We start from the raw sequence: 22272 nt of genomic DNA, 5'->3' as shown, positions 1-22272 counted from the left end.
AGCCATTCCACACGTTAGGCATTTTTCTGTGGAATCCTGCTGAACATCATAAGCACCTGGCTTTGGAGGGCTGAGTCTCATTCCCACACAGAGACTTGAGGACAGGGTGATATTGACATCAAGGACTGAAATGCAATATCATCTTCTAGAGCTTCTAGGCTTTCTTCCACCCTCTGTGCTGTCAAATATCTATCTTTAGAACCAATACCTCTTACTTTTTTCTAAGAAAATCTATGCCTGTCATTACATAATAACAGCTCAGCATGGAGCTGTTTTGGCTCAAACAAGGCTGGCACCTGGAAAACTGTCCCTTCTCAACACCATGCTGCCCCTGACGTCTGTGGAATGGAGACCTGCACAATGTTGGGATCCCCAGCCCAGTATCACAGTGCTCAAAGTGGATGGTGTGTTACCTAGTCATGCAAGACAATGACAGAACCACAACACCAGCCTCTTCCTACTGTCCAGCCATGCCAGAATTGCTAGGTGCTTCAACGGGAATACTATGTACACACAGTACTGGGAAATCCCCAGACTTACTGATTTGATTTTAAGCACTATTATTTAAAAGAGGTTAGAGAGAAAGAATACTGGAAGGCCTGAGGCTAAAAAATTGTAGTAGACAAAAGAGGATTTATACTGATTACACACACTCAATGAACAAAGACTTGAGGATGTTCAAGGCCACACAAACAGCAGGGCTCACCCACATTGTACATGCTGTGCGTGTAGAACAAATGAGGGGGTATTTTAAAGGAGAGGCATCGGGTCAGGGAGTTAAAGTTTGCTAACATCCCAAGGCGTTAGATATAGCAATCTTTTTTCCTTGGAATTTTTAAAAAGCAAAAGCAAAGTTTGAAATTAAGTAGCTAGCGTTTGTGCTTCCATGTGTCATTAAAGGAACCATGTTAGAGGACTTTGTAGAAGGCACCATTGTCAACCTGGGGAAACTCTGGAGGAATGTGGCAGAAAAGTATCAGCCTCTGATAGATAGAAGAGGAACCTGAGTTCAAATTCAAGCCCGACCATTCCCCGTCTGCTTGTCTTCAGGCAGGTCTTGGACATTCTAAGGTTTAGCTCACTCCAGTATTAAGCAAAGATGATCACAGGACCTTTTGAATAAGCTTTCTAGAATAAAATAAGGAAATCTATATAATTAATGTTACAATTGAGGTCATTATGCTAAATGAAATAAGTCGGTGACATAAGGATTGAGTCCCAAACGATTCCACTTATAGTGGTAAAATAGTCATGCGCACAAACTTGAAAAGTACAATGGTGGTTCCTAGTTGCTGAGAGTGAAAGGGGGATTGCTAACCCTCAGGCATAAAGGTCCAGTTAACAAGATGAATCTAGCTACACCTGTAATACACAGTAACTTTTTTATCCTCTTTTAAAAAGTGTATGAAAGGGGTAAATGTTAGTGTTCTTACCACAATAAAGTAATTTTTAATTTAAAAATCATCTGCATGGTTTAGAATGTTGTGAAAAGGAAAATCTAAATAAATACAAATAACTATTAATTACATTTTAACTACATTTTAATATTATTGATAAGTATGCACAGAGTAGAAAAATACCTGTGTGTCATTGAAAAGCTAGCTGAGTCATAGTTTCTATTTGGCTGCAAAGTTATCTCTTTATAAAGATATTCTAAAGGTGACAAAGTTTCATTTCTATTAATTTTTCATTTAATTATTTAAATTTTTAAAAATTTAATATATAATTAAATCTTTTCCCTGTAGCTTCATGACATCACAAAGATTAAAATGTTCTTTAAAAATAAAAATACATTTATCTGTGTAGGCTCCTTTACTAAAGTAGGCTTCTTGAGCCCTGTGAAGAAGGCCATGAAGAGTGGAGTCATTCTAGCTTGGCCAGTGTTGTTCACGATAGAAGGTCATATTGAGTTGGGCTATTAAATACAGCTTAAGGAAATATAGTTTTTCCATAGACTAAGAAATTCCTAGACATCAGTCTAAATCATTATGTTGAAAGCAATATAGAACTTTAAAGCAATGGAAGTGGTTTTCTTTCACCACATAGACCAGGATTTATATTCCCCAAATGAGTGTTGCATTCAAAGAAGTCACCTTGGGAGGCCAGAAACTCATTTTTTTATTGCTCCCAGGGTTCAGGAGATAGTTTTTTGAAACTCCCGTTTAGAACTGCAGTCAGGAAAAGGTTTATGAGCCACTCTAGAAAATCAATCTTATTACATTATCTTCACACCTCATTCTTTTCTCCAAACGTCACAGAGATAGAACCCACAGCTTTGGCTTCAGCACACTATTAGCTAGTTCCAAAAAATTGGATTCTCCATCAAAAGGCAAAAGAGTTGTGTGAGGATATGCAAAATGTTGTCGCCCAGACTCTGAAAAGAATTTCAACAGAGAAGTCCCAAGTAGGCCTTGTGACAGTAGCCAGCTCAGACGCCAGCTCAGGAGAAAGCATCTGGGTGCCTGTGTCATGGCGAGTAAAAATAATTAGCTGCTTTAAGCCACCCTGCATATGTGTGATATTCTTTTCTGTAAGGGGAGTTTGAGGGATACTATTACTGTAAGGAAACACCATGACCGGAAACAACTTGGAGAGGAAAAGATATGTTTGGCTTACATATCCAGAATCCTGGAGGCAGGAGCTGATGCAGAGGCCATGAAGGGGTGCTTCCCACCGGCTTGCTCCACCTGGCCTGCTCAGCCTGCTTTCTCATAGAACCCAGGACCACCAACCCATGGATAGCACCATGCACAATGAGCTGAGCCCTCTCACATACATCACTAACTAAAAAAATGCTTTCACAGGCTTATAGCAACCCTGTCTTACAGACAGATTGCCTTAACTAAGGCTACCTCTTTTTCAATGACTCTAGCTTGTGTCAGGTTGACAAAAAACTAGGCAGCACACAAGGGGGGGGGGACGTGTGTATGTGTGATGTTTGAGGGTGCATGCCACAGTGAGCCATGTGATGGGAACAATCTCAATGGGGATCCCCACTTCCCACCTAGTTGGAATAATGCTGCCCTGTTCCCTGCTGGGTATGCTGGGGTATCTAGGCCTGTGAGCCTCTCGGATTCTCCTATCTCTGTTCATCTGACTGTAGTGGTACTGGGATTACGAATGGTTATTACATCTGCATCCAAAGACCTTTCCTTTCTACCTTAAGAAGTGGGATGTTAGAGCTTAGAAAGGGCTGGGAAAAATAGCTTCTTTTTGAAACATATATATATAGGACAGGATGGTATTCAAGTAAATTAAGTTCTCTGATGTGATTGCCAATAATAAAGAAGCCCAAGTCCTGGTTCCAACTAAAGGAAAATGAATTAGAAACAAAGAAATGTTTTCTTTTTGGAAAATGAGATAAACTCCAAGAATTCATGCTGTGGAGAGCTATTGAGACAAATAGTGAGTGTGAATTTGCAAATAGGATGGATCATTTTATGACTGTTAACATAAAATTTGAAGCTCTGAGCCAAGATTGTGATTTAAAGATAATAAAATCTCATGCTTCAGGGTGTAAGTTAATCACCTGCAAGGGCCAAGAAGGATTTGCCTTCCCAGAAGTAACAATGTACAATAGAGGAGGTGCATAAATTTTGTTTAATTTTCAATGCATCAAGTATTGGTCAGTACTGAAAACAAGAATCAAATTAGATGGACTATTAATTTGATTTGGTCCAGCAACTCTTATATTATTGCTTCCACTGAGTTTTATGTCTTATGTTTATACTTTGCTATTTTAAATAACAATTATTTTTGCAATCATTCATTTTTTATAGCACACGCCATGCCAGAATGGAGTCATTTACACACTCTGCAGCAGCATCTTCATTACACAAAGTAAATGAGAATGCAGTCCTCTTGGATGGTCATCAACGTGCTTAATTAAGAACTCTCTTAAGGCACTTAGTCCTATACCCTTTGTAAATGTTGTATATATCAAAGGAAGTCTCCATTGTAAGGCCTACAAGTTCTCTGCTGCTACTAGCTTTCTTTTTCCCCTACAGAATATGTCGTCTGGATCCCATGGTTGAAATGCAAGGGAAAGAGAGCATAGTTAGAAACCAACAGTAAACACCATCTCTCTGAACCTTAAAACATTTTCTTAAATCCTAAACAACTTAATCCTAAATATAACCATCTAGTCTTCAACTTCATCAGAGACTTGAGAAGGAATAAAATTATTACTTAAGTAGGAAGTGCAGGCAAGCAGCCTCCACCACTAAGAGATGACAGAGACAGTTCACTGCCTGGTCGGCCAGCCATTCTCTCTCTATGACATTGGAGTGTCATCTGCAGCCTTCTGGCCCAGTATAAGATACAAGACATGACAGAGAATGATTTAGGTACAAAACTTTAGACTCACCCAGATAGGATATATAGTATTTTCTTCTTCAAGATTGCCAAATACTAATAAGCTAAACATTTTGAATGTAACCTTTACATATGGCTTTTGTGATTATTTCATAACTGTTGTAACTATATGATGTTTATTATAAATAAATAAAGTCCATACACAAAATTAAAGAAAAAAGAAACCAACAGTAAATAACAAGCCAGACGAGACTTGTGGTACAGCCATTACCCTACATGCATGAGTCTTGCATCCAGTCTCCAGAACTGAATGGAAAAACAATAGTTTAAAGAGCACATATCTCCTCTAAAAGTCTCAAAACCTTCTATTGATTCTCCATTCACAGTAGTAACACCATGTTTGTCAGATATCAACACGAGACCCTGAAGAATTAAAAGGTTGAAAGTAGAAACAAACTTAAGTTGCTTGACACATTTGAGAGTAACTCTGATTTCTAATTGGCGGGTATGAAGGCCTCATATGTGGTGCAGCTGATTGGCAGAACTGTTGCATGACCTTTGCATTTTCATTGGAAGAGCAATGAAGGAATACTAAATTTATGCTTTCTTCGTATTCCATTTAGTGAGATTATAAATTCATGACTATTTGCTATCTTAAATTAATGTATTCTACCTATGTCCAAAACAAGTCACTATCATTAATGGGTGGTAGTTGTGTTGGTCTAATTATTAGTTGGTCAAAAGGAGAGCTACAAGCTACCCTTTCCCCCATCTGATGACTGAACATTGCACAAATTCGCCACATCTGGGTGGGACATTGCAAGCATCCTTGTCAAGACCGATAACTGTCCAAGTATTACCTGAACAAGGATGACTCCAATAGACATGCTGCTGTGGAAGGGGAACACTCACAAGCCTAAGCCCCAGACAAAGAACTACAAACAACTAAGGAATACTGAGAGCAGGACAGTCTTCCCCAGGGAACAGCACACTGATTGTTTATCCAATACCCAATCATCAGCCTCGAAAACAAACAAACAAGTAACATTATGTGGACTGAGCAGGTTGTATTTATTTGCTTAGGAATCAACAATTAAAGAAAAGGAGGAAATGGTTATGAAAGAGAGCAAGGAGGGGTACATGGAAGGGCTTGAAGGGAGGAAGGGGATCAGGGGTAATACAATCTCAAAAAGTTTAAAAATTATTTCCTCAAATGATGAGGCTGAAGGGTAGTGTCTCTAAGCAAAGAGCAGCATAAAGGGTTGCCATACTTTCTCTTTCAGGCGGTATATAGCTCATGCTAAAAATAGAAAAGCAAGCAAGCAAGCAAACAAACCAAAACAATCTGACATAGTCTTCAGGCCTTGAGATCCTTCTGTGTCCCTGAGAAGCAGGAGGATTATGTCTAGGTAAAAGTTGTCAACAAGCACACCAGTGCCTCAGTCGAGCATTCCCCAAGAACAGCCAGTCATGCATTCATTGTGTGTTCTTTCAGTTGTTCTAGCTGCATGGAACATGGAAAACTATGTCTGTCCCAACAAACTGAAAAGATCTCTTTATTTACCCAGGTCATCTTAGCTAAAAGACAATTTAGTAAGAGAACTTATACTTGAGGGTCTACTGTGGACACAGAAGTGGCTCAACATAATTTAGTAAGAGAATGTATGCATGGGTGTCTGTGGTGGATGCAGAAATGGCACAGTGGGTTGTTTAGCATGTGGGTATTCAACTGTTTACAAAATAAAGATGAGGAGAAAAACAACTACATGTAGCTTCCTGAAATTCTTCCTCTGTGTCAAAAATTGTATTTCAAGTGCTCTCTGAATTGCTTTTAGATATCTAAAAATAATAGTCTGAAAAACCAATAGCCCAGAGGAAGGATAGCAGGCTACCAAAAAGAGACTTGATACCCTATGAGCATATACAGGGGGAGGAGGTCCCCCTCAGTCACAGTTATAGAAGAGGGGAGTAAGGTGAAAATGGGAGGGAGGGAGAAATGGGAAGATACAAGGGATGAGATAACAATTGAGATATAATATGAATAAATTAATAAAATATATTATTTAAAAAGAAAATAAAATACTAATATCCCCATAAAAATTAAAAATAAATTTAAAAAAAAGAAAAACCAATAACCTTGGTGAATAAACATTTCTGATTTTCCAAAGGAGCTTTAGGTGCGGCTGGTCTTTATATTCTTTGTTGTGAAGTAGATAAGTGACAAATGGCTGACAGAGACTATTTTGTACTTAATTACCCTTGAGGAAAAATGTCCCCCCATACTATGGAAACACTTCCATTGGAAGGGAACTCTAGTCAGTTCCAGATCATTTCCTCGAAGTCCTGTGTCCCAGGCGTGTATTATCTTCAGCAATGGAGTCCTAACTTCAAATTGTTGGAGGAAATGGAGGGCAACTGCAGTAGCCTTTGTTGTTTGGGGAATTTCTTGGGATCCTCTGACCAACAACTCACTTGTCAGGAAGTTTCCATGCCTGGTATTGGGGATTTTGATGGATAGTCTATGGTTCAGAAGGGAAGTATAATGTCCCTTTGTTTAATATCTCCATTTAATACCCCCCCACACATATACATACATATTCTATATGTATTTTTAAGTAAGCTTATAAAATAGTATTTCTCTTGTAGAGGAATTTTAATCCATCAACATGGCTGCTATGGAAAGGGATCACATCCATAGACTTTCTCGGTCTATATGATCTGGCTGTAATGCAGACACACTCTGGATTACCATATATAATCTGGCTGGAATACAGATATGCCCTTAGTATACATATTTAATTCCAAACAGTGAAGGTAAGGCTAACTTATAGAAGGACGCAGTTAGGTTTGAAAGTGACATCTAATTGAGGGGCAGACAAAGTGACAAATCAAAGAAAGATTTGACAGAATGAGCCAAAGATAGGACAGACCCAACTCTCACAAGAACAGGACAGGAAAGAGAGGCTACTTAAGAGCAGCACAGGGAGAGAGAAGAAAGTTTTTTACCTGCAGAGTTTTACAGGGACAAGTTGCAGAGAAAACAAGCTGGACGCAGATGAAGACAGAATGAGTCAGAGAATGAGAAGGAGCTAGAATATTAAAACATATTGCCAGACTTAGTTTGAGTCTAGGCAGAGCAATTCAGTCAGAAGCCAAGAGAAGCCAGTTTGAATCAGACAGATTGGAGAGGAGTTTTGGGTCAGAACAGTTGAGATGAACCAGCCATTGAAAGCTCAGAAACATCTCAAAAAGCTTGGGTGTGGCTCTCATCTCATCCTCTCATATAAGGAAATAAAAACATTTCCTACTTTTTATAAAGTACATTTAGTGTTATTTCTTTCTCTCTCTTCTTCCTCCCGCTCCCTCTATTACTATTCCTCTATTCCCTCTGCTGTTTAATTCCTCCTCCATATTTCTTTATTTCCTTTCATAATACCTATGTCCTACTATCCCCCTCTTTAGAGCTTCCCTCCCCAATCCCTATGGTACTTCTGCTTCCCTTGCCTCTGTGGTCACATCTAGTCATGTACCAAAAACACAAGACTCAGAGCTGAGGAGCTACGAATAATAGAAAACGTGCATGCAGTGTTTATCTTTCTAGGTATGGGTTACCTCATTCCATTTCATATTTTCCAGTTCCATCCATTTACCTGAAATTTTCATGATTTCATTTTCTTTAATAGCTGAATAGTATTCAATAGTGCATATGCACCACATTTGTATTATTTATTCATCAACTGAAGGACATTCGAGCTCTTTCCATTTCCTAGATATCGTGAAGAGAATGGGAATGAACATGGCTGAGCAAGTATCTATGCAATAGGATGTCAAGTCCTTTGTGCATGTGACAAAGATTAGTATAGCTGGGTCATTTAGTGGATCTGTGTTTAGCTTTTTGAGAATTCTCCACATGAATTTACATAATGGCTGCACCAGTTTGAAATCCCACCAACAACTAATAAGGCTTTTCCTTTCCCCACATCCTCACTAGCATTGTTGTCTGTCAGCTATTTTTCTTGACATTAGCTATTCTGACTGGCATAAGAGGAAATCTCAAAGTAATTTTAATTTGCATTTCCTTGATTGTGAAGGATGCTGAACACTTTTTAAAGATATCTCTGCCATTTTTATTTCTCCTTTTGTGAACTCCCTGTTCAGATCCATACCTACAAACCACAACAACCACCTGACAAGATATCCTTAGTGCTACAATAGTGGTCCTTAAATTTCAGAAGTAACCAACAACTACTAATTGAATTTAAGGGTTGATAAGTAAGTGCTGACTCACCCCTGGTACTGCAAATGTCGGCAACTACCTGTATCTAAAAAGGATTCCAGAAGAGAATCTACTACTGCCATTTTCCTACACCACTACATTTCTAACTGCATTTTAAATACTTATACACAGATGAATGTAGCATGCAACCCTCATTAAAGAAACTTCTTTTGAAGCAGACAGGGTAATTAAAGAAAATCACAACAGGTCAAATGCAGATAACATCATAGTGGGATACCCAGCCCTGATTGCTACATCTGCTACACAGCTCCTATACTTAAGTGAAGAGGGAGTGGAAAAATTGTAAGAGAAGAGGACCAAGACCAGAGAAAGACCAGACATGGTGTGTGTGTGTATGCCTTTAAGTCTAGCACTGAGGAGGCAGAAACAGGAAGAACTCTGCATTAGAGGCCAGCCTGGTCTACAGAGTGAGTTCAAGAAGAAGAAGAAGAAGAAGAAGAAGAAGAAGAAGAAGAAGAAGAAGAAGAAGAAGAAGAAGAAGAAGAAGAAGAAGAAGAAAGAAGAGAAGAAGAAGAAGAAGAAGAAGAAGAGAAGAAGAGGAGAGGAGGAGGAGGAGGAGGAGGAGGAGGAGGGAGAAGGAGGAGGAGGAGAAGAAGGAGAAGAAAGAGGAGAAGGAGAAGAAGGAGAAGAAAGAGGAGGAGGAGAAGAAGAAAGAGGAGGAGGAGGAAAGACAAAGGACAACAACAACAGGGACATCTGGTTCAGGATAGTACCTTCTCCATAGACACAACACAGAGGCTGAAACCATAGAAGCTAAACAGTATGGCTGCCTATAGAAGACCTGCACAAGTACCTTACTTCACTTGCCAGTGTAGATGGGGAGGTTTTACAAAGCTAGATGTAGAGCTAAAGGCATTAGTGGTTGCTAAGAGAGCTGAGAAAGGGAGAGTCCCGTTTCTCTAGGGAGAAGCCACCCAATCCATTATCCAATCCCAAGTGGCCATCCCTAACCAATAAAAGGGCTCAATAGGTTTGTGCATGTGAGTATATGCATATATGTATATATGTGCGTATATATGCATATACACATATAAATATATCTATATATACATGATGAATTATAGCTTTCTAAAATTCTCCTTGTTAAAAGTTCAGTTAACTCTTTTAACTTTGCCTTGAATTATTAACCATCTTATACAAGAATTTAAAACCAGAACTAAAACAGTCCAATTAGAGATTTTATTTCATTGAAAGTACCCTTGGGAATTACATTTCCATAAATGCTTTCCATCTGCAGTTTCTTTTATAAATTCTTGCTGAACAATTTTTGGCATTCTGAGGTTACTATAGAATACAGGGAATAAAAACTTGTATTCCAATTCTACTACTGAAAATGTTTTTGCACTCCTTCATTGCTGGTGGGAATGCAAACTAGTACAGCCACTTTGGAAATCTATCTGGTACTATCTGAGAAAAATGGGAATAGGGCTTCCTCAAGACCCAGCTATTCCACTCCTTGGAATATACCCAGAAGATGCTCCAGCACACAACAAGAAAATTTGCTCAACCATGTTCATAGCAGCTTTATTCATAATAGCCAGAACATGGAAACAGCCTAAGTGTCCATCAGTAGAAGAATGGATAAAGAAACTCTGGTACATATACACAGTGGAATACTATTCAGCTATTAAAAACAAGGAATTCCCGATATTTGTGGATAAATGGATTGAGCTAGAAATGATCATAATGAGTGAGTTAACCCAGAAGCAGAAAGACTCAAATGGTATATACTCACTTATATCTGCATACTAGCCCAAGGGGCATGTCCCACGAAAGCCTTCACTCACCAGGAAACTGGGACAGAGGGGAGGACATCCTATTGGGACTCTAATTGAGAGAAGCATGGGAGAATAGGAAAGTAGAAGGATCCAGAGGGTCCTAGAAACCTACAAGTAGAACATTATGATAGGCAGATTTGGGCCCAGGGGTCCCGCTCAAACTAAGGCACCAGCCAAGGACAATACAGGCAGTAAACTTTAAACCCCTACCCAGATCTAGCCAGTGGTCAGAACATTCTCCACAGTTGAGTGGAGAGTGTGATATGACTTTCTCACATACTCTGGTGCCTCACATTTGACCATGTCCCCTGGAGGGGGAGACCTGGTAGCACTCAGAGGAAGGACAACAGGTTCCCAAGAAGAGACTTGATACCCTATGAGCATATACAGGGGGAGGTAATCCCCCTCAGGAACAATCATAGGGGAGGGGAATAATGGGAAAATGGGAGGGAGAGAAGAATGGGAGGATACAAGGGATGGGATTAACCATTGAAATGTAACAAGCATAAATTAATTTAAAAAAAAATGTTTTTGGGTGTTGCGGGCGATTAGGACACATTTGGTATGCCTTTATATAAGCTCTGTATAGAAAATTTAACCTCCTTGAGCCCAGATTCTCATGGTTTGTTGGGAAGAAGGTGTTTGTGCACACACACACACACACACACGCAGTTCACAGTGCTTCAGACTGGCCTGTGATAATGAAGCTCTATGGTTTGAATTCCTCCAAGTGACATTCTCTGCGTCCTGACCTGTTGTAGGTTGCTATAATAGCTTTTGTCCTTATCTCCTCATGACACTTTCACATATCCATTCATATTAGCATAGTAATTAATGTTGTAGTTATGCTGGTCTTGTTTAGGCAGCCACACTTGCTGAACTTTAGTCTATGTTGTGTCTAGAAGGCACTCTTTGGATCAGGTGCCCTGGTCCCCTTCTCTTACAATCTTTCTGTTCCCTCTTCAGTGAGGTCTCCTGAGCCTTGTGTATATGGGTTGTATTATAGATACAGCAATCAGGGCTGGGCACCCCACAGTGGCATTCTCCGCATTTTGACCAGTTATGGATCTCTGTAATAATCTATTTCCTTATTTCATCATGACATTTTTACACATGCACATATTTGGCATAATTTTAAGGGTCATTACATATGTTTCCTATAAGACATTAATATAAGTTGAGAGTCACCAACCACAATAGGCAAAGACAAAGAATTCAACACACACACACATGAGAATCACTGTGTTGTCTACTTTCCCTGCATCCCCGGGAGTACCTGCACTGTGTTGTTTATGGTACTTCAGACTGGCTTGTGATAATGAAACTAGCTAGCTTATGTGGACTTCCATCCATAGTGCAGGCTATGGATAGAGGGTAGCATTACCCAAACAGAAGGGACATCAAGGCCTTCATAAACACAGCCTCTGCATTGCTGAAAGAAGATTCATTGCTGACTGTTGGGAATGTGAGAGATTAAGCACAGAGGTGACTTGTGAACCAGAGGTACATCAAGGTCATGATGTACAAGCATATGTGACTCCCCAAGGCAGGCTTGGCAAAAGTGGCTCTCTTCTTCAGAAGCACAGGCCTTCTTCCCCTCCTCTTGCGTTCACACCCTGCCCTTGCTCCATCAGTCTTTTCTCTCAGAAAATGAAGAGCTAGGTTCTTCCGCAGGAGGTAATGCCACGGGGCTCATCTTTGATTCCTTTCAGCTTCCACTGAGATGCCTGGTTTTTAAGTCAATTAAAAGGTTATTAGGTGTGGAAAAATTAGGGCAAGATTATATTAATTTATGATGGAGTCTGAAATATCAAAGAGAGATTATTTTTATCCACTTCATTAATGGGGACAATTTATCACCAGCTCCTTTCTTTAAAAAAAAAAATCAAGATGAGTCCTGCAGTTTCTTTGAAGACATTAATATGATTTTCTATGGCTTTGGGAAGGTATTTCAGACCTCTCCCACAGCCACCACTGCCAACCGGCTTTGCTTTCTTTGTGGAAATATGTAGGGCCAAGGTTCTGTGAGAACACGGGGAGAAGAAGCTAAACGTGGAACCAGTAGGAGAGCTCAGCTGAATTTCTCTGCAAGTGAGATAACTTACCATGAGGATGGTGGCCTCCTGCATGTTTTTATCTTTCCTCAGATGACCAAAATAGTCAGTCAGAGAGAGCATTTAAGCAAAGGAAAAAGAATGAAATGTAATTACAGCTTGCTCTAGATTTCATAAGAAGTTAAGAACTCAATGTTGTATAAGTTGTGTTTAAAAAAAAAAAGATGGAATAATCCTTACATAAGAGACCCAAGAATAGTAATGGGTGTTGATTCTCATGAAAGTCCATGTGAAAATGCACAAACATCCTGGAATTGCACCATGCAAGACCTGTCTCCTAACGCTGCTCTCCTTTCTTCCGTCCACAGAGCTACAGTGATCCTGTTGATGTTAAGACATCTCAACCACCCCAGCTGGTCAACTCAAAGCAGTCAGTGTTCCATGGGCCCAGCCAGGCCCACTCAGCTCTGTACCTAAGTTCTCACTATCACCAACAACCAGGAATGAATCCGCACCTCACCGCCATGCACCCAAGCCTCCCCAGAAACATAGCACCCAAGCCGAATAACCAAATGCCAGTGACTGTCTCCATAGCCAACATGGCTGTGTCTCCACCACCCCCGCTCCAGATCAGCCCACCTCTCCACCAGCATCTCAGCATGCAACAGCATCAGCCGCTTGCCATGCAGCAGCCCCTTGGGAGCCAGATCCCCATGCAGGTCCAGACTGCCTTACACTCTCCCACCATGCAGCAAGTAAGTGTCTACACCAGTTCTGTGCACTTCTGGAGAGCTGTGGGGGTGGGGCTCAGGGGACTGTCTAGCAAGCAAAGAATAGAAGGGGTGGTTATTCTATTGAAACAGAGAGAGAGAACCGTGGGTATTTGACAGACTTACGTCTAGAAAATATAATTTACAAGTGGTAAATTGTCAGAATCAGGCATTCATTGATAGCAATTCCTTTTGAGTCATTGATTTCTTTCACAAGGTATCAACTTGATGGTCCCTTGCTGTTGGCCCCTTTTTTTCCGATTTGTTTCTTTGGTGCTAACACGTGCTAAGGTGCCATGTGTGCTATGGATTTTGTTGGAACTGGGTCTGTAATTTCCTTGTAATGTCATTAGGAAATGAAGCTGTCTTGACTGGGATGACTCTTGAGTTCAGTAATTGCTATAAAACAAAATCAGATTTAATATGAAAATTTAGTAGAGACTTAAACACACTGAGAACCAAACAATAACTTGTGCTTCACTTAAAAATATACATAAAGAGCCTGGAGTGAGTATTTTGCCAATATATAACAGACCCTAGGTTTAACCTCTACCACTGAAAATGCAAGAGTGTGGTAGTGGAGACAGAGGATATCTTCAGCATAAATTAAGAAAACAAGAGAGGTTTCTGGGTAGTTTCACTTATAAAATCAATTTTTTCCTTTTTTTTAAGATTTTGAAGTTTTTTCATAATTTGAAAATTAGGAGGCTACTCTATAAATTTATTGGAATATAAAATATTGAAAAACCCTCAACTCTCACTTTAGAAAATAGGCAAGGATAAAACTACAAATCATGGTAAATGCAAACACCACCTTTGCCATTGAGTCATGATTTTCCTAGAGAAAATCCTGCAAGAAAACACAGAAGCACAGCTTCCTGAAAGTCATACCTAGTTGTCTGTACATAGAATGCATGCCTGCCCTAGAAAAAAGTAGGGAAATGGGAGGCAGAAGGATGAACCATGTCTCAGCAGTGTAAAACATATTTTATTATGACTATTATAGACAAACCCAGTACTCAATACTTAAATTTTCAGAAGGCTTTCAGGTCTATGGCTAGCCCTGTGTTCATTTTATGTACAAAGAAACTGAAGCTTCACAAGCTGCCGTAATAAACTCACAAGGTGGGAGCTGGAATCCAAATCCAGACCCGATCAGAACTCAGAAGCAGCACCTTAACATTGGGTGGCAGCTTCTCAGCCTCAGGCTCTCTTGGAGATTGTTAACAGATTTGTCTCTGAAAGTCTGTGTCCTCTAAGACATTTAAATCTCAGTTACTTCTAAAATCAAACTGTGTATGAAGAAAACAGAAGAATTCATTGTCTCAGTGTTCCTGGGTTCGTAAACCAAGTGCATCAATGGATAACTTTCTCACCTACACATCATATCCACTCACATCACAACCAGTTGCTAAAGGTGACTCACTAGAGAGCAGATAGAGGTAGTAATAGTTTCCAACCTCCAGCCTGGTCTCCTAATGCATGTGTGAGCAGGAGATGTTTCCGGGGTAGAATCTTCACCCTCTGCACTGGACCTTACTCCCAGGGAAGGGCCATTGTGGAATGCCTCTGTGCCATAGTGAGTCGGTGGTGTTTGCATGAAGAAGAAGCAATCTGAGAGTTGTCACCGTCACTAGTAGGGTGAGCTGACTCTTGTCACTAGGGTAATCTGACTCCTGCCTGCAGGTGGGCTTCCAGGCTCCTGTGTTGATCCCTATGCTGCAGTCCAGCTGCTGCTTCCCAAGAAACCACTTTGGAAAGCTATCTGGCGCTTTCTCAGAAAAATGGGAATAGGGCTTCCTCAAGACCCAGCTATCCCACTCCTTGGAATATACCCAGAAAATGCCCTACCACACAACAGGGACATAGCTCAACCATGTTCATAGCTGCTTTATACGTAATAGCCAGAACATAGAAACAGCCTAAGTGTCCCTCAGTAGAAGAATGGACTAAGAAACTGTGGTATATTTACATGATGGAATACTACTCAGCTATTAAAAATGAGGAATTCCCAAAATTTGTGGACAATGGATTGATCTAGAAATTATCATAATGAGTGAGTTCACCCAGAAGCAAAAAGAGACAAATGGTATATACTCACTTATATCAAAACACTAGTCCAAGGGATACGTATCATGAAAATCTTTACTTACCAAGAAAGTGAGTCAGAGGAGAGGATATCCGATTGAGACTTTAGGCAAGAGTAGCATGGAAGAAAGAGGAAATAGTAGGACCCACAGGGTCCTGGAAACCTACGAGAAGAACTTTATGACAGGCAGATCTGGATCCTGGGGTCCTCCTCAAACTAAGGCACCAGCCAAGGAGAATATAGGCAGTAAGCTTCGAACCCCTACCAAGACCTAGCCGACGAACATGATACTCTCCACCGTTGAGTGGAGAGTGAGATCTGACTCTCACACAAACTCTGGTGCCCCTTTTCTGACCATGTCCCCCAGATGGGGAGACCTGGTGGCACTCAGAGGAAGGATAGCTAGTTACCAAGAAGAGACTTGATATTCTGGAGCATAGATAGGGGGAGGAGGTTCTCCCTCCGGTCATGGACATAGGGGAGGAGAGAAGGGGAGAAATGGGAAGGGAGGGAAGAATGGGAGGAAACAGGGGAAGGGCTAACAATCGAGATGTAATATGAATAAATTAATAAAAAAAAAAGATTTAAAAAAAGAGTAAAAGGACACAGTCCTGTCCCCCATGCAGAGGGACACAGCTGTCCAGGAAGGAGACCCTTTCCTAATTTATCCACCAAGAAATAGCTCCCTCTTTTCCTTACATTAACCCCTTGGATAAAGTAAAGATCACCATGAATAGTCTTCCACTATCTCAGAATTATAAAGGGCTACTTGTAAGACCTCAAGAGATTTATTCCAACATACAAAACCTTAACATGGCAGAAAAAGAAATAACATGTTTTGTTTTGAACAAAATATTATCTGTCTATAAGTCAACTTTGTCACTGTATCTCAAAAAGCATCTGGAGTTAGAGGTCATAAAAAAAAAGATAGTGGCAGGCACTCACAATGAAAAAATGTCTACAAAATTGGCATTGACTAAAATCACTTTCAACATTATAGGCTGTTAGTTAGAACTATGGAATAATAAACCTCTAAGAAATTAAATGAATGGTATGTTATAGCATTTGGAGCAATTGTAGCTTTGACTGTAGAGTCTTTTTTTTTTTTAATTTATTTTTTTTATTAATTTATTCTTGTTACATCTCAATGTTTATCCCATCCCTTGTATCCTCCCATTCCTCCCCCCCCCCCCATTTTCCCATTATTCCCCTCCCCTATGACTGTTCCTGAGGGGGATTACGTCCCACAAAAGCCTTCACTTACCAGGAAACGGGGACAGAGGGGAAGGCATCCTATTGGGACTCTAAATGAGAGACGCATGGGAGAATAGCAAAATAAAAGGATACAGAGGGTCCTAGAAATCTACAAGTAGAACAATATGATAGGCAGATTTGGGCCCAGGGGTCCCGCTCAAACTAAGGCACCAGCCAAGGACAATACAGGAGGTAAACTTTAAACCCCTTCCCAGATCTAGCCAATGGTCAGAATATTCTCCACAGTTGAGTGGAGAGCGTGATACGACTTTCTCACGTACTCTGGTGCCTCACATTTGACTGTAGAGTCTTAATCCTTTGGGTGTTTAAAAAAATTGATATGACAAAAATAATTCAGACAGGTCCTAATATGTACCAGACACTGCATGGATTCTTAAGCTTAAGTGATCTAGGAGTCCAGGGAAAGTGACCAACCCCGTGCTCCCTGGAGTTGGAGCATGGGAAGTGATGATAAGACAACAAATGGAAATCTCCTGGCAAAGATACAGGAAGACACCAACAGAGAGCACTTTCATAGGCCTCCTCAATGGCAGGAGAGCCCCAGCATGCTGAGAAAAGGCAACATGTAAACCCTGGGAGGCAGGAGAGGTATAAGGTCATCCCAGCAAAGAACCGGATTAACAAAAGAGGTTCACAACAGATGAAAGTCATAGGAACAGTGTCTGAGTCATGATGGTCAACAGGGCAAGGAGCCTGCAGATTAGAGAGGCTGGAAGCTTTTGTCAGCTGGCCATCCTCAAGTCAAGATGGAAGCTGGCACTGCTGATGGGGTGTAGCAGACTGTCAACAGTTTGTGGGGTCCACTGTTCACATCATAGATGAGATATTAACCTGTAGATTCAAGTTGACCGGCCTGATTCATCACCCAGCCTATCTTCATCCTGAAGTGATTTGTGTCCTAATATGTTGACCACATCCCAACTAAGTACCAAAAAGGAGAAAGAGAGAAAATAAAGAAAATGGCTACTGTACCTTTTACAGGTGGTCTCACATTTCCATATTACTTTAGATACTTTATTATCCCTCTGAAAATGGATGTTTCCAACAACAAAAAAAAATACTGTTAATGTACCAGGAATGATAGTGTCGTTATTTTCTTGAAGAATATCTTATACATTGAGTCCATGGACCTGCTTTTTTGTTTTAGTTTTCTTTCTGTTTCTCAGTGCACTTTTATTGTCGAATGAGGTCAGGAGGAAAAAAATCATTAATATCTGTCAACTTCCTTTATAACCTTAAGAAAAAAATCTTTGTATGATATCACAGACAGATTTTCAATTTCCTTGTGTAATAAACAGCTGCTTTAGGATTTGGGTGTAATTTAAAGGTTTTTTTTTTTAAAAAAATCACATTGAGATTGATGAATAAATCAGTCATAAAGACAAAACATTGATGCCTGTTGAAAATGCCTCTCCAGACAAGCAGGAAATGAAATTAGTTTGCAGTAAAGTGTGGCTCCGAGGATCACTGTTTCGTGGTGCTACAAGCCTTTTCAGACTTGCTATGTAGCAAAACAGAACAGTGAGGGCTACAGGAATCTAATTAAAGAGCAAATGTCCCTTCTGACATCAAATTAATCTTTATCATGCTTCCTATTTTTATTTCAATCTGGCACCAGAAAATAAAATTTAAAATTCCAGGCATGCTACAAAACAGTTGGTGATTTTTCTCCAGAGCATTAAAATGCAAAATATTCAGTCTCGTTTAATTAGACTGCTAAGCAAACATTTTTCAAAACATTTATATCATCATTGTTGTTTCCCATTTACACTCATAATACAAGTGTACTCGGCCCAAGAGTCAGCCTCAGCATCTCTTTGTACAGTGTTCTGAGGAACGTTTCCATTTCTATCTTGAAAAGAAAATAGTGGTAACTACTGTTTAGTCTATACTTGTCTTCTCCTTGGTCCTTAGTTATTTGGAAGAAGTGATTTATTTAGATTTTGAAGGCAGCAAAATTTTCCATCTTGGAACTTTGTAGAATGTATGTAATTTTGTTTTAAGTTAGTAATTTAAAAATGTTTTTCTGATATTCTGATTCAACCTATGGAACTATTTCCACTGAATGTATTATTTTTCCATTTGTCTGTACCTTCGACTAACTCAGGATATTTCCAGTTACTTTGTTTTGATCCTTGTTGCTTTTTGGCTACATTTTGCCAATTCTGTAAAAAAAAAAAAATCCAACAAAGAACTTTACTCTAAACAGATGAATAATCCTTGGTATTTACATATTCATCTTTGCCTTTTTTGCAGTAGCATCAAAATGTCTTTATTCTTGAAATGCGTGATTTATTGAACCACTGTTATGGGCTAGGCCCTGAGACTGTACAGTAAACACTGCAAACAGTGATCACAGTGTCCTCAGAAAGCCTGGAGATGGACCCAATGGTGGAAGAAACCAATACAGGGTCTCTCAAATCTTCTTCCTGGTCTCCAGCAACCATCGTACTGGACCCTAGGGACAGACACCGAGAAGGTTGGCAGTATGTCAGGACCGTAAGAAATGAAGTTATATAACTAAGGCCAGTGGGGCTCCTTCTATGGTGAGAATCCAGGAAGACTGAGAGAATGGTACAATCTGCCAGAAAGGCCAGTGGCACCTGCCTTCCCTTGGGAAGATGCTTGCAGCCTGGGATACAGGGCCCTCTATTGAGGAAGGCTTCCTAGATTGCAGCTGCTATTTAGGAAATCTATTGCTTTAAGTCTGCACTGGGTCAACAACTAGTATTACTGGAATCTGGACTTTTGGGGGACTTGTTACCCATCATGCTGAATTTTGTCTCTCTCCAAAGTCTCAGTGGGAGTAGACATTAGCATGAGTCTGCAGTCTTTATCATTGGAATGGCAAATCAGCAGATCCCTAGAAGCCAAGCAAAGACTTAAGGACGTTTGAGAGGAGATCCCATCCTCAAATCACTTTGTGAGGGACTACCCACACATGAGTAAAAGTCTAAGAAAATATCTTTAGTTAAAAAATCAACCCTCCCACCATCCTGCTGAGTTTAAGAAAAATTATCAACCATAGTTCACCTTCCAAAGCTGCTTGAGAGTAAATAGATCATGGTGTATTTTAAATCTTGATTTTGGGAGTTGGGGAGGCCGGGGAGTTAAAAACCATGCCTAGAATGTGCTGCAGAAACAACCATGAGATTAATTAATTTTCTTTCTGTGCTCACTTCCAGCAAAGACTGCTTGGGCTCCTCTTGAATTCACCAGATAAGCTCAAAATAAGTGGTATATAGCGCATTTTGTTTACCAGGTATAGCTATATACTTCAGAGGTTCTGTCCTTGAATTTTTTAATAGCTTCACTGGAATGAAAAGTCAACTGTTGACCATGCTAGTGAATTAAAAGAATATTCCTGAAGTCTGAGTTCTGTTTGCCAGCTAAGAGACCCTTCAATTAAAAACGTTTGCCATCTCTGCGTGGTTTAGTCCCTGTGTTTCCCGGTGGCAGGTTGTCTTCCCTCTCTTCCCCTGTATTATTAGTCCAACAACTGATTTAAAAAAAAAAAAAAAAAAAAAAAAGCTTTGGTTGAAATCTCTAGCTGATAGGGAAACACAAATAAAGAAGAAGAGGCAGATGGCCCCATTGTGACTGAAAGAAGAAAGGAGTTTGAGAACATATGTGAATAGGTGTGGCCTAATAAACCACTCAGCCACCTGCTGCCTGGACCCTTCAAGGAAGCTCTGTTGCTTGTTCTGGGGATTAGTCATTAATGTATCTTTATGCTGACAGAAAACATCAACTGTGAGGGGCTTAAGGTCATTCTCCCGTTGATTCGGTTGGCTTGTCTATATTTTAGGTTGTTTCCCAACTCAATTTATCTGCCCGAGGGTGTAGTGGTTAGCCTGTGGTTAAACGAAGGAAAGGTGAGAGTAATGAGGTGGCGGCGGCTTTTTTTCTACTTGAAGTCAGGGAGCCCATTCCACTGGTGCATGCAGAAGTGAGTTGGCCTACCGTGTTTGCAGGCGTGGATAGCAGTGCCCCTCTTTTCTTCTTTAGAAGGCACCGCCTTTCTCAAATGTCGATTTGCTTTTCCCTCAGGGATTTACTCTTCAACCCGACTATCAGACTATTATCAACCCTACATCTACAGCCGCACAAGTTGTCACCCAAGCGATGGAGTATGTGCGTTCTGGGTGCAGGAATCCTCCCCCGCAGCCAGTGGACTGGAATAACGACTACTGCAGTAGTGGGTAAGCAGCCTGCCATCGCCCCCTGGCGGTAGAGGGTCTAATAGCATGCGCCTCTGCTTGGGAGAGAGTTCCATGTCCAGGAAGGCTTCAGAAAAGTAAGGTCCCCAAAAATGTGAAGATGTCCTCCAGCCTTTCCGAGAGCAAATGCCTTCGTGTTTCTCTTTGCTATGGACTTAGGTCAACCACCTGTGCACTTTCCCTCGAACTAGAACAAATAACACGACCTTCACTCCTCCACCTCCCCCCACCCCCACCCACTGTGATTCTGATTTTCTTTAACAAGGTTTTTCTCTCCACACAGGGGTATGCAGAGGGACAAAGCACTGTACCTCACCTGAAAATCAACACCTCTCCTTTCCACTGAGGAGTTCAGGGAAATCTTTTCACCACGGATTGCTTTGTGCACTCAAGGCAGTTCTTCATTTTGTTAGAAAAATACAAGTTGCTAAGCACTTAGGACCGTGTGAGCTTGTGGGTCACCCACGCTGGAAGAAATAGTCATGCTTCTTTATTATTTTTTTAATCTCTTATGGACATTGTTCCTCTTCCCTGAAGGAAGTATGAACCATTCTGATTTCTGTTGGTTTTGCTGTGAAGTGCTACGCTCTAGTAACTGCCTTAGCAACGGTAGATGTCTGGGGTAATGGTCCTGGGTTTTCCATTGGTTTTCATAATGGGTGTTTATATGAAACTACTAAAGACTTTTTAAATGGCTTGATGTAGCAGTCATAGCAAGTTTGTAAATAGCATCTATGTTACACTCTCCTAGAGTATAAAATGTGAATGTTTTTGTAGCTAAATTGTAATTTGAAACTGGCTCACCCCAGTTTGTTGATTTCACAGAGGGGTTAAATTGGCAAACATTCATATTTTTACTTCATTTTTAAAAACAACTGACTAATAGTTCTATATTTTCAAAATACTTGAAAAATATTCCCAAATGATTTTAATTTAAAAACAAATTGGCTTTGTCTTATTGATCAGACAAAAGGAAAATAGTGTGGAGGAATGCGCAAGCACATTTATTTTGTATTGCAGAAAAAAATCCTTTTTTGTATCACTTTTGTGTAATGGTTAGTAAATATCATCTAAGTCCTTTTATGTATAAAGCTGCCAAATGCTCACCTGGTGTCGTAGCTGCAGGAACAGGTTGAAAAGCGCTAAATGATCATCTTTACCTATGGCTCTGTATTATTGTTCCCTCATACTCTGTCTGTATTTAATCGTTTTGGTTTTTTTTTATGGAACTTGTTGCGCCTATTTATGAAATAATAAATATAGGTGTTTGTAAGTAAATTTGCTAGTATTTGAAAGAGCTTCATTGATGTCTTAATTTTTGCTGGCAAAAAAAAAAAAAAAAGAAAGAAAGAATCCATGCTTGGTGTGAATACTTATTATTTAATTTTTACAGTGACATGAGTAAAACCAAATCTTCTTTTCATTTAGTAGCAAATTAGAGTAATGAATTCATATTTTTGCATATCTTTTGTTGA

General features: G+C 40.1%; 1 protein-coding gene across 1 annotated transcript in view; it reads left to right on the top strand.

Moving 5' to 3' along the window:
• The window catches only part of Tox (thymocyte selection associated high mobility group box), a 308910-nt gene extending 286846 nt beyond the window's left edge, over positions 1-22064 (top strand). The window contains exons 7-9 of the mRNA XM_051159967.1: positions 12812-13198; positions 20628-20779; positions 21081-22064. Of these exons, the coding sequence (XP_051015924.1) occupies positions 12812-13198; positions 20628-20779; positions 21081-21117 (576 nt within the window). The 3' untranslated portion in view covers positions 21118-22064. The remainder of the gene's footprint in view (positions 1-12811; positions 13199-20627; positions 20780-21080) is intronic.
• The last annotated feature ends 208 nt before the right edge of the window (positions 22065-22272 follow it).

Source organism: Acomys russatus, chromosome 2 (assembly GCF_903995435.1).
Source record: "Acomys russatus chromosome 2, mAcoRus1.1, whole genome shotgun sequence".
NCBI lineage: Eukaryota > Metazoa > Chordata > Mammalia > Rodentia > Muridae > Acomys > Acomys russatus.
Note: the sequence above shows the minus strand (reverse complement) of the source record. Positions and strands in the feature narration are given on the sequence as shown.